The 15413-nt window shown below is 46.9% G+C and overlaps 1 protein-coding gene across 1 annotated transcript in view; it reads right to left on the bottom strand.

The window, feature by feature from the left end:
- TRABD2A (TraB domain containing 2A) overlaps positions 1-11318 on the bottom strand; it is a 61258-nt gene extending 49940 nt beyond the window's left edge. The window contains exons 1-2 of the mRNA XM_008567058.1: positions 11211-11318; positions 1781-2341 (exon numbers count right to left, since the gene is read on the bottom strand). Coding sequence (XP_008565280.1) covers positions 1781-2341; positions 11211-11318 — 669 coding nt within the window. The remainder of the gene's footprint in view (positions 1-1780; positions 2342-11210) is intronic.
- Positions 11319-15413: the final 4095 nt, after the last annotated feature.

Below are 15413 nucleotides of genomic sequence, written 5' to 3' on the forward strand. Positions count from 1 at the left end.
GGAGTTCCCCCTTTTTTTTTTTTTTTTTTTTTTTTTTTTTTTTTTTTGTCCTTTTTGTCTTTTTTTTTTCGTGACCGGCAACGGATCGCAACCCTCAGTGTCGCACCTGTACTGGACCGGGACCGGCAACGGGATCGCAACCCTCGGTGTTGCGACCACACCTCGCTCAGCCAGTGAGCCGCCGGTCTGTATGTGGGATCCGAACCCTCGGCGGGAGCACCGCCACACTTCCCAAGCGGCGCACTGTAGCAGTGTGCCACCGGGCCGGCCCATGTTCCCCCATTTTAAAAGTAAGCAAAGGACAACAAATTAGTTCCAGTGCAGAGTTTAAGTGAGAGGAACAGCAAATAATCCAACACAGAACTGGAAGAACAAACAAAATACCCACAGACCAGAGACCAAGTTTGATATTAACTAGTAAAGGTCTTACATCACCAAAGAACACCTGTAAAACCTAGAAGGACCAGAATTCCCCTGGGCTACCAAGCCAGGGAGGAGGGAGGGCTGGGGGCCATAGCCATGCCCCCCAACACCCGCAAGCAGCCCAGCGACGACCAATGAGCTGCCACAAGAAGCACCCCGGACTCTCCCAAGCCAGGGTAGTGCGGGGCTGAGGGCCTCAGCCACGCCCCGCCAACACCCACAGCCAGCCCAGCAATGACCACCATGCCACTACAAGAAGCACCCGAGCTCCCAAGCTGGGGCAGTGGAGGGGGTGAGGGCTTCAGCCACACCCCTCTGACATCTGCTTCCAGCCCAGCAATGACCAAGACATCACTGGAAGCCCCCTGGTCTCACTTGCAGGAATGAGGGGGGTGACACAGGCCTCAACCCTGCCCTTCCTCCTTCCTCCTCCTCCCACCCTATTTCCTTCCCCTTTCCCTTCTCCCCCTCCCCCCAACTGCTCCACAACAACATCATAGAATGCAAAAAAATAATATTAATAAATAACTAAACTTAAAAAAAAAAAAACCTCCCATTGACCCCCAGCAACAACTTTCACCAAAACAATTAAACAATGGCACTTTAATAAAATGTTGCTGGTCATATGAGAAGTGAAGAACTTCTTAAACATGCACCTAAATTCCAGTGCCCTGGGGTAGGATCTATAAATTATGGGTAAGAGCAGCATAACTCTGCCTAGGAAAGGAACTGTCTGTCCTGGGGGCAGTTTCCTACAGAGGGACAATGATCTCAAAGGGACTGCTGTTACCTAAAACAGCATGGCCAGTATTATTTTCAAACTAGGCCACACTTTGTGACAACAGTATGGCATCTACATGTCCACAGCCTCTCAAAGCAACTTCTTAATGAATGATCTAAACTAAGACACATAACAAAAGCATGCAGTATTTGTTGGATGACAGGAAAAAAACAAGTTTTCTTTCTTGACAATACTCAAGCAATATATCTGACAAATGGGCTTGTTTTTTAATCCCCAGAATAGCATTTTTTTTAACTGAAACATAATCGACTGTATATATCTGGAGGGTACAGTGTTGAATATCAACACCTGTGTGCAATATGTGGTGTTCAAATCAGAACAACTAGTCTACTCAACATTACACAATGTAATCATTTTTTTGTGGCCTTTTACCAATTTCTCGCTAAGCCCCTACCCCCTCCCCCTTTCCCACGACTGTAACCTCTGTTCCCAGAATAGCATTCTTGACAAAGACCATTTTTAGATAAGCTGTGCCTCTGGTCCATTTCCTATACTGGAATTCGATAGATTCACCCACACAATCAAATGCCAAGTCCTTTGCACAGAAAGCCTTACCTGTGAAAAGTTCAGCCCGTTCAATGGATGGCACTGCTCCTCCACCTTTTCCACTGCCCCAGTCTGTTTCCTCAGCCGCTCGGCCTCCTGGGCAAGGTAAAGATCTAAGACAGGGACCCCACGGGACTTAATGTCCACTTCGGTTAAGGAGTTGACCATGAGCATCACCCAGATGGGCCTCTTGCGCTCCCAGTTCCCCGCAATGGCATTGAAGAGGTAGTCCGCATACAGCCCCTTGCCACGCTGGTCTGGGGTCATCCATGAGGGCATCATGAGCTTGACGTACTCCAGGTGGCGCTTGAGGCGGCAGTAGATGTCCCTGGGGAGCACATCTTGGAGGTTCTTGCCCTGAGGCAGCATCTGACAGCTGGTGAGGGCCGAGATGGTGTAGGGGTCCGTAAGGTCCAACTCAAAGTACACAATGCTGCTCTGCTGGAAAGCCTCCTTGGAGTTGTCAGGGATGAAGTCCCAAACCCGGGTGTACGGGACATGGATGGTGCCAAAGAAGTAAGATGGTGGGTCTCGCTTTATGGTCCATAAGAAGGAATTCAACTCAGTCTGCTAAAAAAAAAAGAGAGACAATATCAAGGTATGATGGGGTTGGGGGGTCAGGAACCTGAGAGGATAAAATGAATTAGAGAGATGTAGCAATGCAGGAGGAGAAAAATTATCGAAGTGTGATTTAGGTTTTTGAGCCCAGGTAGATTCACCTGCCAGGAGAAGAAGTCCTCAATGCAGCCTGCATTTCAGCATTCTTTTCTCCCTTCTTCATCAAAATGTTGATTCAAGATGAGAAAGCAATTGCAGTCACCAGCTTTGAGTTTGCTCCAGGCCTGCCCTAGCAATTAACTGCACCAGCTAGAGAGGGAGTCTCAGGGAACTCCAAGGATGCACCTGCTACCAGGTGAGACACATTTGAGGAGCCCACTGTTATCTCTCAGGCAGACCTGATGGTCCCTGCTTCTTCAGATCTCAATTCCAATGTTCCCAAGGGCAGAGGCTGTCAACTCTGGCTGCACACTGGAATCACCTGCAAAGCTTTTGAAAGTCCAGTGCCTGGGTCCCTCCCCAGCCCAGTCACACTGGGATCTCTGGAGGTGGAACACAGAGGTAATATTTTTAAAGCTCCTCTGGTGATCTCAAGGTATAGTCAAGGTTGAAACCATGGGCCTAATGACCTCTTGATTTCACAGTTTGCTCCTGTCCCTTTAGGACATGGGTTGTCCTATTGCATTTCTTTCTTACAAAGCCTCCTGGTTCAACAACAAAAAACTTGGTGACGTTCCATGGATTCCCTCCTAGCAGTCTCATGGGCTGAGCAGTGGTGTGCATCCATCCGAGGCCAGGCCATTTCGCCCTTTGCCCCTGAGTGTCTCTCAGTCTCAACGACAGGCATTGATGAAGTGTCAGTTTAGTAAGAGGCATTGTATAAAAAAAATGCACAGGGCAGTCCTCAAGGAGTTCAAGTGTAAAGGTCAGACATACATATGGGGTGAACTAAGCAACCCAGAAATATGAAAACCTAGGTGTATAGGAAATATTTGGAACATATCATCTCTACAAAAAACTTTAACTTCAGCAGCCTTTTAAGGAACATGCTTCCTTGGATTATGGAGTTCCAATCTATAAACAATTCCCACTATTCATGGTTGTAATGTTCTATAAAGTTGCCACAAACACTGATTAGCAAATACCAAACCATTGTTCCTAGGGGAAATACAGGGTTAGATTTCCGTGAGCCTTTGGTCATGACATTTTCAATAACTGATCAATACATAACTTTGTTCACATCTGCTTCTGTTGAAAGGCACCTTATTTAATATATAATGTTGATTCATTACCACTGAATTCACAACCAAAGACACTATAACTCATGCCTGAGCAAAACTTTTTTAACACACGTTTTCTCAATAAGGCACAACACAGACTTCTTTCACTTAGGATCACTAACCAGAACTTCAAAACAACACTTGAGCCATTTTAAACAGTAAAATCATTTACAAAAAGCACAGAAATGAAAAAAAAAAAGGCACTAAATAGACCATGAAAAGGAAACTTGTTTACAATATTAGAGCCAAAACAAGAAAGCAGAGCCTTCTTGGGAATGTGCGCGTTTGGTGATTTAAATTTTTCAAAGTTCTGGGCATGTCTATGAATGACCACAAAAGAGCCTTGAGTACAGATGCTCCCAGTAAACCCATTACAAGTTGAAAATATCATAAGTCAAAAATGCGTCTAATACCCCTAACCTTCTGAACAACATAGTTTAGCCTAACCTACCCTCAACGTGCTCAGAACACTTATATTAGCCTAATGTTAGGCAAAAGCATCTAACACAAAGCCTATTCTATAATTTTATAATAAAGTGTTGAATATCTCATGGGATTTTTTGAATACTGAACTGACAGTGAAAAACAGAATGGTTGTTTGGGTACTTGAAGTGTGATTTCCATTGAACGGGTATCACTTTTACACCACAGTAAAGTTGAAAAATCATAAGTTAAATCATCATTAAGTCGGGGACATCTGCATTGATTTTGGGTTACAGATAAATTTTAGTAAGTTAATTAAAAAAATTAATAAATCCACAATAATAAGGATCAATTGCATTTGCATTTGCTTGTAATTATTTAGCAGCAGCAACGTATTTTCAAATGAAATACGTGTATTACACAGAGTTTCAAAATATAGGACAGATGAGAGTGGAGCTGGTTGAAGCAAGGTCCCCACCCTCCCAGCCTTCGCCCCCCACCACCGCCACACCTTCCATGGAAGCACCATTGGAGCAGGACTGCACACTCCGATAAGCACAGAGGCAGGCAGGTAAACCCATGAGCTGGGGGTGAGATAACTCTCACGGAGGTCAGCAGTAAACGAGCTCCAAACTCTCAATAAAGGACACTGACTAAGCAGCAGGAGCCAGGGGTGGTTACATAGGAACAGAGGTCTGGTGCTCCAGAACAGAGTTTTCAAAAAAACTAAAAATGCTGATTTTAAATAAAATCCTCCAATTTGTAAATGTTGCCTCAATTTTCTTAAATGCCAAAGAGAACACATCTCATAAGCCCCCAGCCTGTGACCTTGTTTTTTTAAAGCATTTAAATTACAGTTCTGCTCACACACCCATCTTTTCAAGAATGTACTAACTGGGCGAAATGAACCTAAATTCTGCTGGTGGCTCAGCTACCCCGTTGAGATTTTAAAAAGCCACTTCATTTCCCTGCACCTCAGTTTCCTCATCTGTAAAAGTTAAATTAACAACCACTGTTATAAGGTTATGAAAACAAACAAATTAGGTAATTGTTAAGTAAATGAACAAATGAAACAACGAATATATTTTTAAAAAATAATTTTAAAAACCTATTAATTAATTGTTGAAATAATATCAAGAGATAAATCATGTACAGGATCTCCAGCCCCCCAGCAGCCTCTTATGGAGTAATGAGGGTCCCCAGGGTTACTTAAATACTTCAAAAAGCCAAGTGGAAACTGTATGTCTACCAAGAAATGCTTGCCAAGGCTAATTAGGTAATCGAATGTCTCACTGTTGATCAGAATTAGATCGATCTGGTAGAAAACACTGGTAACTGGAAGCTAATCAAAAACTAAGATTGACAGTTCTGGCTTTGATTAATTTTAAATGGGTAACAAAATAATTATTACCTACAAATAGGTAGAGGAAACCTTCAATGAGAAATTTAGGTTGGCTGATTTTTTCATTTTAGGGGGAAGAACGGATGATCAAAGAGGTCCTGGCTGGTGAAATGACTGGGGACCACTGACCTATAGAAGAGATATAGCTGCACAACTGCCACACTGTCCACCAGTGGTTTCCAACTGGGAGAGACGGCAAACAAGCTGCCGTGTTATTAAACCCATGGACACCGGATTCCTTGTCTTTTATCAGGACACTGTAAAGTTAAACAAATATATTCCCAGGAAAACCAAACCCATACTTCAGGATCATGATGTGTGGTTGGGGGTGTACATTTTGGTTTGGTTTTATCCAGTACACTGAATCTGCCTAATGCCCCAAAATACCTGCACTTCTCTTCAGAAACAGTCTATTCAATGTGCATCCACTTTTATTTAGTTATTTATTTTAATTGTTGCCTTTTCAATTATTATTAGTCCAGATATTAGGTCGTCGTATGATCGTTTCACTGATAACTAATCAGATTTTAAAAAACAAACACACGTTCTGGCACCCAGCCATGTAATAACAGTAACAATGCTGAGAGCAGCTGGCTGTTATTATGTCAGGCACCATCTAAGCACTTCACATGGATTGTCCTACAGCCTTCTGCAACATCCATTTGTTCCACCATTATTTATGCTATGCCATCACGTGCCAGGCACTAGGAATACAGCAGTGAGTGAAACACAGGTCCCTGCCCCAGGTATGTTGGTGATGTAAAGAACATGTAAGCTGGAAAAGGAGCAGGGAGTACTAGGGCAGGGTGGGTTGTGCAATTTTAAATAGGGGGATCAGGAAAATCACTGAATGTCATCCAGAGGGACAGCTAAGCCTTGCCATGAAGGAGGTGGAGGGACCAAGCATGGGGAATCTGAGAGAACAGCATTCCCTCCTGGAGGAGGGAACAGCCGTGCAAAGGCCCTGAGGCAGGAAGGCCCTCGATGAGTTGGAGGAGGAGCAACGAGGCCAGCCCACTGCAGAGGGATGACTGAAGAGGAAAGCAGGAGCAAAGGTCAGAGAGGTGAGCGAGGCCAGGCCATGCAGGGCCTGCAGACCCCTGGCAGGGCTCAAGCTTTTAAGCTGAGTAGGATGAGAGCTAGCCCAGGTTTTTATGAGAGGAGTGACAAGAGTTGACTTAATGTGCTAAAAGGATTACTCTGGAGGCTGTGGTTAATAGACTACTGAGGGATGAGGGCAGACGCAAGGTCAGGTAGGACATTACAGAAAGAATCTAAGTAAGACAACAGAGTGGTAGTGGCAGGACGGATGAGAAGTGATCAGATTCTGGATGTATTCTGGGAGCTAGAAAACGGGATTTGCTGATGAAAGGATAAGGCTGCCATCAACCAAGATGGGAAAGGTGGATAGGGGTGGAATAGGATTAGAGGGGCAGGTCCGAAGTTTGATTTTGAACCTGTCGAGTTGGATGTCATGCAGACAACCTAGTGATGAGGTCACATTCGTAGGCGGACATGAGTGGAGTTTGAGAAGGGCCTAGGCCAGAGATAAAAATGAGAGCATCTTCACTTTTTAGATGTTATTTAAAGCCATGGGACAGGATGAGATCTCCAAGGGACTGAGTGTCAATAGAGGAGAAAAGGTTTAGGACTCTGGTGCCCTCTAACCTTAAGAGGTTAGGGAAAGGAGAGCAGCCAGCAAAAGAGAATGGCAGGTGGCCAGTGAGGTTGTTGGGGAAGTCAGAAGCACAGGAAGCCAGCTGAAGAACGTGCTTCTAGGAAGAGGAAGTAAGCAAGTGGGTTAAGTGTGGCTGATGGGCCAAATAAGCCAAGGATTTGAGAACTGACCTCTAGATTGGGCAACACTGAGGTCACTGGGGACCTGGACAAGAACAGTTTTGGTGTCATGGAGAGGCAAAAACCTGCCCCGTGCCCATTCAGGAGAGAGCAGAAAGGGAGGAATTGGGGGGAAACACAACTAAGTAAGACGCTGGCTCTTTCCAGATACAGAAATTGAGGCCTTGAGAGATTTATGATCCTACCCAAGGTCTCAGAGCTGCTAAGTCACCACAAATTGCACCACAAAACCTGCTCCTGAGCCCCAGATTTTAATCACCATATTATGGGGCCTTAACATGCAACAGACTCTACTTGCAATTCAGAGTCATCTTTATCCAATTAATACTCTACTAGCTGTACTGTCGCTCAGGAGCACTACTTGACTCCAAATCTAGAAATGCTCTGTCCAGCTCCCTTTCCTGATCCCAGATGATCTGCCCAGATACATACCACACTGACATCATTAAATCCTCAGGGTGCTGCCTTTTCCCATCCTCTCTTGTCAGGTTAACACAATTCAGGGGCTTTGCCACTTTTTTTTATGCCGAGAGCTGTATCTTATTCACCTTCATATTCCCAAATAGTAAATACTTGCCATATCCATAGGAGCTCAAAAAGTGTTTTTTAAAGAAACGAACCTTATCTCACAGGCCTTCTTCGATACATGTTGTTCTGGTCTGACCCAGCAGGGCACGCTGCCTGCCACTCTGTGCACCAGTAAGCATTCCTGCAGGCTACTAAGACGGCCCTACCAGGCATGCCTTGTGCAGGGCACACGCCAAAAGAAGGGTCTTCAGGGCTTCTGCTCGGTGAGCTCTTACCTTGCCTCTGCCTGCTGGCAAGCCCCAGCCCACTGCACTAAATGTACAGGTGCAACTGCCTCTGCCTGCCTCATATCAGTATCCTCACAGAAAGGGCTGTTTGTCTCCTAACCCCCCCCCAAAAAATTGCTCTACTACCCCATTTCACTGTAATGATGGCCACCATATGCTATCAGAGGAAGCCATGAATTTTAACTTTATGATGATTTAAAAGAAAAAAAACCTGAACAATATTAACATGTCCCTTCTAAACTTTGTTGTGACGGTCATCAAAAGAGAAAGACATGACCAATGTGACTGAGACACAAGAAGCTATAAGTTCTGTCACCTGTGAATTAAACTGTGATTTCAACAGACACCCGTGCAATCCTTGCAATGAAACAGAATACAGGAGCACAATGACAACTGTGTAGTGTGGGTTAACTCCCTAAGACCCTGCACCCCTCTGCTCCTCCCATCCCGGGGTCCTGGGACCTGCAATAACTGCACTGTTCCAAGATAACTCCAGCAGACCAGCCAGAATGGTACTAAAGTTGGTTTAGTTTGCCCTCTTCGGTCAACAAATATTTACTGAGCATCTATGCCAGTAAATAGCCAGGCACTCTTCTGGCAATGGGAATGCAGAGGCAAACAAAATAGACAAAAATCTCTTCCCTTATGAAGATTAATGGGGTGAGGCAGCAATAAATAAATAAATATATAGTCAGATGGTGGTTAAATGCTACAGAGAAAAATAAAATAGGGAAGGCAGAGAGAAGGGGTGGGTTTTGACATCTTTAGCAGGATAATCAGGAAGGGTCTCATTGAGAGACAATTGAGCCAAGACCAGATGGAAGTCAGGGAGCAAGCATGTGGCTAAATGGGGGAGGAACCTTCCAGGGGAAGAAAGAGCAAGTGTAGAAGTCAGCAGGCAGGAAGAGCAAAGAACACTCACTTCTGTTTGAGAACTGATAAGGAAGAGACTCAACCTGCCTGGTGCTCAGAATAAACCCTGCGGTGTCTGGGGGCGGACTTGGGCTCAGAAGACTTCTCTAATGATTAACCAAGGATGAAAACCAAACCAGTTCTCAAGCACACAATCTGGCATCCTATGCGGACTGCCTCTCTGGAAGAGGGGCTGGATTCCAGAGCTTCCCCTCTACAATCTCAAGACCCCCACCCCCTGAGAGGACCCACCCACAATGCCCTCTACAGCAGGCAGGCCAAGCATACAGCCTTGCCACTGACTGGCATTCCCAACTCCACAAAGGATAACACAGTTTGCCCACAGAATAGAACAGAGATGTTCAAAGTGGACCCGTGGGCGTTCCCAACTGTTTCAGGGAGTCAGAACTATTTTCATAAGACTAAGATATTTTCCTCCTTTACCCTCATTCTCTCACTACAGCAGAATTTTCTGGAGGCTACACGTGTGTAATGATGTCACAGCTCTGATGGTTAAAGGAACGTGTGCTTGTGTAAAAAGCTCTTTGAAGTCCTCAACACTTTTTTAGAGGGGTCCCGAGACCAAACAGTTGGAGAACAGATGGAATGAAAGACTCATGAAGATAGAGTCAAAAGCAGGGAGAAACAGAGACCTTATTGAAACTCACTTGTCCCATAATTAAGCGATGGTAATAGACTGCAGAAGTGAAAGACTTTCTGCTTTCATGTGAAGAGATGGGCTTCTGCTCCGTGTAACATGCACGCAGCTGCCACACAGCAGCAGAGCCTGAAACTGTATGGCGCGGACTCCCCCTCCGGCTGCCGCGCCTCCTGCCTTCCCAGAGGGAGAGCCTCTGCGTGTCCGCAGACCTGCAGCGCCCGGCGAACTGCTCAATTCGGTGTCACCCTCTCCTCTGCCGTGGTTAGGACGATGACTAAAATTACGAATGGCCAGAGGTGGAGGCGGGCCCGCGAGCTGCACAGGTGTCATCCTAGATGGTGAGCCGACCCCCGAACTCCAGCACCCAGCGTCACAGGGCGCACAGGCCACCAGAAGGGCAAGCCTGTGTCACCCTCCCCAAAAACAGGGAAGCCACTGATACAAATCCGCAAGATTCAACTTCCCCCGCTCCCAGAAGATAGAGACTTGAGAACCACCGAAAATTCCGAGTTTAAGAAAACTAATCAAGGAGCCAGCCCGTGGCTCACTCGGGAGAGTGTTGTGCTGATGACACCAAGGCCACAGGTTCGGATCCCTATATAGGGACGGCCGGTTGGCTCACTTGGGAGAGCGTGGTGCTGACAACACCAAGTCAAGGGTTAATATCCCCTTACCGGTCATCTTTTTTTAAAAAAAGAAAGAAAGAAAACTGATCAAGACAAGGAAACATTCATCTCGAAAGGGGTCCAGCCTCGGAGATGCAAGATCTGCCCCGTTTAGGCTCCGCTTCTGCTCCTATAGGGCTGGGCGGACCGGGTAGGTCACTGGGCCCCCTCGCCTCGGTTTCCCTCACCGTCAAAACGCTGACGCGAATATCTAAAGAAGCTCCCTGAGCGCGAACGCTAGGCTGTCAGACAGTGGTCACTTCGCGAATGCGCTCTGTGACCTGGAGCACACAGGACCCGCTCCGAGCCTCAGTTTCCCTTATCGGTAAAAACGGGGAACTCAGATTGGTTAGAAAGGGGGGGGGGGAATGGCTTCAGATCTCTAAAGTCCCTTCTAACCACTCAGGCATTGAATGTACAAAGGTTAAACCAGGCAGCTGTGGGGTGCTTTTAATATTTTAATAAGAGCAGATGAAATTAAACGCTCACGGAAGATAGGGCAGAACAAACTTCCAAAGTAAATGCGCCCAGTTACGGCCCCGCTCGGCCTTTGCGGAGCCGTCCCACAAAAGCCCGCGAAGCAGACTGGCGAGACCCCGGAGCCCCTCCGCGACGCCCTCGGTCTGGCGGAGGGCGAGGACCGTGGCACCGAGTCGTCTGCACCGAGCTGGCTGCGCCCCCGCCAGAAAGGGGGAGCCGAGGGCGCGGAGAGGTGCATGATCAAGGAGGCGCGTTGGTGCGAGAGGGAAGCCGAGCCCCGGGAGTCGGCTTCGGATCCCAGCGATCGGCACTTCTCGGGATCCGGAAGGAAGCCCCCCGGGGAAGGTGCGGAGAGGCCCCCTGCCCGCGCCCGACGCGCGCCTTACTTGGGGCTTGAGCTCGCAGTTGGCGGAGGCGGGCGTCCCGCGCCGCGGGGCTGCGCCGGCGGGCAGGAGGCACAGGGTCGGCAGCAGGAACCAGCTCCAGGGACTCATCCTCCTCACTGCGGCTCGGAGGCCCCACCGGGCTGGGGGGACGGGGGCGCTCGCTCGTGGCCCCGCACCTCTCGCCAGCGGCCTCTGCAAGTCCATGCGGCCACCGCCGGGCGGGGCCCGGGAGAGCCCGGCGGCGGTGGCGGCCACGTGGGGCTCGGCCCCGATCACCACCCGCGCGACTCGCGGCGGGTCGGTCCCGCGTTTCTCCCGCGCAAACCCTGCCAGGTCCGCCGCCCTCCATGAGCCCGCAAGCAGGGAAAAGTGAGGTTCCCGCACTGTCTTCCAAGTTCACCCTAAAATCGTGTTGGTTCCTACCCTTATGGTGCCAGTTTTGAGGGGAGGGTGGCTCTTGATTGAAGGGGATAGACCAAAGAAACAAACGAAAGGCTATTTATAGAGGAAATCTCGTTTAAACAAAAGAAATCGCATGGAGTTTTGTCTTAAAAGAGAGGGGAATGGTCAGTATGTGCATCCACTACTTTTCTTTCTTTTTTTAATTGGCTCGCGGATCAGGAGATCCGAGCCCTTAAAGTCCGGGACCACAAAAGCTGGCACTCCATTAAGTACCCTCTCAAGGGATCTGGGGAAATAATATTAAGGATTGCTGCAAAGACAGGACATTTATGAAAAGCACCTAGTAGGCCTGCAAAATTTAGTCGCTCTCTGTTTGCTCCACAATCTCACCCAAGGGAGTTTTCACAGCATTGGCCCTTCAGGAGGAAAAAAGTTATAAAAGCAACCGGCTGCGCCCGGCCTGTCCCACCGCACACCCGAGCCTTGGCACCTGCCTTTGCACTCCAGATCTAGGCGTGGTTTAACCTCTCAGTGGGGTAAATGGGGCATTTCTTACAGTGGTTCTTAGTTGTTTTGAGTCACTGTCCATTATTAAAATATGTACAATTAGGGCCCGCCCGGTGGCGCACTGCTACAGTGCGCCAACGGCGCTCCCGCCGAGGGTTCGGATCCCACATACAGACCGGTTTCCACTCACTGGCTGAGCGAGGTGCGGGTGCAACACTGAGGGCTGCGATCCCGTTGCCGGTCCCGGTCCGGTACGGGCGCGACACTGAAGGTTGCGATCCGTTGCCGGACACCAAAAAAGACAAAAAGGAAAAAAAAATATGTACAATTATTATGTCAATCATAAAATATTAAATTAAAAAGAAAAAAAAAGAATCTGATAGAAACTGGGCGACCTTCAAAAAAAAAGAGGCCCCAGATTTCCAGATTTGTATCCAATGGGGCAGGGATTTTTCTGAGATGCCGAATCCCTCTGAAGAATTCCTGCCTTTAAATAGCCCAAGTTTTTCAAGCTTTGGTGCCAAGACCTTCTAAGTTTGCGTCGGGATTTGCTTTCTGGAGTTGACTCTTGTTTTCAAATGACTTCCTCGTTTCACACCGTCCGCAATCGTGGGTCCCCAAGCCATCCCAGACCGCTGCCCGTCCCGGTTTTCAGGTGCCAGTGCTGCCACCTACTGGCAAAAACGTTCTCCAGTTGCGAGAAAAAAGCCTTAAAGACAAAATTACCTATTTTTTCATATCCTTTCCTCTACTCCACATGAATTACTAACCAAGCAGGTGGCCAGAGAGAAAAGGGAGGAATAATGTGTCACAAAACGTTACTGAATTTGTTAATATTCTCTTATTCGTCTCTTTTACTTCATTGGTTTCTGCTCTTTGTTAGTTCCTTTCTTTTACTTACTTTTGGGTTTACTTGGCCTTTTTTTTTTTTTAATTTGACTCTTCTTTTTGTAGCTTCTTAGGGCAAACCTTAAGTCTTTAACTTTAAGCCTTTCCTCTTTTCTAGTGTGAGCATTTAAAGCTATAAATGTCTCGTTAAGCATCACACAAATTTTGAAAAGTCGTATTTTCATTATCTTTCATTGTCTAATTTCTTCGGTGATTTTTTCTTTGACCACAGATTGAAGTATGTTGCTCAATTTCTGAATTATGGAGTTTTCCTAGATATTTTATTGTTATTGACTTCTAATCCAATTCCATTATAATCAGAGGACATGTTCTGTATGATTTCAATTATTTTAAAATTATTGGGACTTGTTTTATGGCCCAGATACTTAGTTTGACATGTCTAGTATATGTATAACTTTGCTTAGTTCTGAATTTTTTTAATGAATAATTTATGGGGTTTTTTTTCAAATTTTAAAATATTTTAAATATTTTGATTATCTGTACAAATACAAATTTGTTAATAACAATATCATATTTGTTTCCTATTCATATTTATAAAAGTAAAAATATGAACACAAGCTAAATTTTCTTTAGCAGCAAATTAAATTTTTTTAAGTGAAATTTTATTAATATTACTTTTTACATTCTAGAATGTTGTTGCGGAGCAGTTGGGAAAGAGAGGGAGAAGGGAAAGGGGAAGGAAATGGGATGGAAGAAGGAGGGAGGAGGAGGGGTGTGATTAGACCTGCGGCACCCCCCTCATTCCTATAGGGGACACTGGGAGGGCTTCCAGCAGTAACTTGGTCATTGCTGGGCTGGGTGCAGATGTCAGGGGGATGTGGAAAAATCCTTGCCTCCCACCATCCCAGCTCAGGAACCCAGGGACCTTTTTGCTGCAGCTTGGTGGTGGTCACTGGACTTGTTGCACATGTCCAGGGGCGTGGCCAAGGCCCAAGGCCCCCACCCTCGGGATTGGTTGTGGGGGTCGGGGGCCATTGCTGAGGCCCACAGCCCTCCCCTCTTTCTGGCTTGGTAGCCCAGGGGACTTCCAGTCCTTCTATGTATCATAGGTGTTCTTTGGTGAAATGAGACCTTTACTAGTTAATATGAAACTTTGTCTCTGGTTGCAGGTACTTTGTTTTTTATTTCAGTTCTGTTTTGGATTATCTGCTGTTACCACCATTTAAATTCTGTGCTAGAACTAATTTGCTGTCCTTTGCTTCCTTCTAAAATGGAGGAACTTCCTGTGGGGACCAATACTTGAGCTCTGTGGTTGAGCTACATTGCTGCTTTGCTGCTGATTCCCTAGGGAAGGCTTTTTGTGCAGCTCAGGTTTTAATAGTTAACTTTATAGGTACTTCCGGCTCTCGAGAGATCCGAAACTCTGCTCTGGGCCTGAGTCTTTCCATCAAACTCCACCCCATGCAGTTCTGTATTCCTGTCCAGTGTCCTCTGAGCAGTCTTTCACTGCTAAGGGTGCAGATCAGCTGTCCTTGCTGTGCCCCAGTGTTCTCCTCATGGGCCTGTCTCCCCCACCACCTGTGCTGCAAACACTTACTATGGAACTGGCCTTGTTCTATTGAGGAATATTGGGGTCTGAAAGCTCTTTTAACTAAGGCTCTTTTCTCGTGTAACCTTGCAGCTGGGATGTGCTTGTTTGCAAAGGACCCCTAAAAGTTGGTTAAACAGTAGTCTGCCTCTTGGGTTTTGTGGCTCTGCTCCTTGCTTGATTAAGCCACCTGAATTCACAGAAACTGCTTGCCAAAGATATGTTTAGAAATTGAAACTAACAGCACCTACTTAACCACACATTTCCTGTCTCTGTAACCTGGCTTGGTGGAGCCCCTAACCTGTTTTATGAAGCCCCCCAGCTTGGGTAACTCTGCCTGGATACAGACAGGGCCAGTGGAAGGCTTGCATGCCTGCTCAAGGAAAAGTATATAACCACAGCTCTTCCTGCACCCAAGGTCCCAGGATCTCAGAACGGGAGTTCACCTGGGTACCGCCTGTGTTCCTGTCCCACTAGCATAATAAACTTCCTGACTCTCCATCTCTCCGAGTGGAATTATTCTTTCCATACCAGTTCCAGTCCCTTGTGATGACTCACCAGCCTCTGAGTGGCTCTTTTTCTTCAGTTGTTGTGGCTTCTCACTCCTATGTGAGTCCATGAGGACCCTATTAGTGGTCTTGCTGGCCTGGGGGTCACCAAAGCCCTCTTCTCCCCTGCTGCCTCCAAGTAACTTCATCCGAAGGGCACAACTGTGACTTTTGCCAGCTCCCACTCCATGCACTCAACGGCTCCAGGCTGGAAGCAGCCGGGGCTGGAAACAGTTGGAGCAGTTTTTTCTTTCTCTCATTGTGGCTTCTCTGGCCTTCATGAATTCTGCAGGTCTCTCCTCCTCTTCC

Source organism: Galeopterus variegatus, unplaced genomic scaffold, assembly GCF_000696425.1.
Source record: "Galeopterus variegatus unplaced genomic scaffold, G_variegatus-3.0.2 Scaffold289, whole genome shotgun sequence".
NCBI lineage: Eukaryota > Metazoa > Chordata > Mammalia > Dermoptera > Cynocephalidae > Galeopterus > Galeopterus variegatus.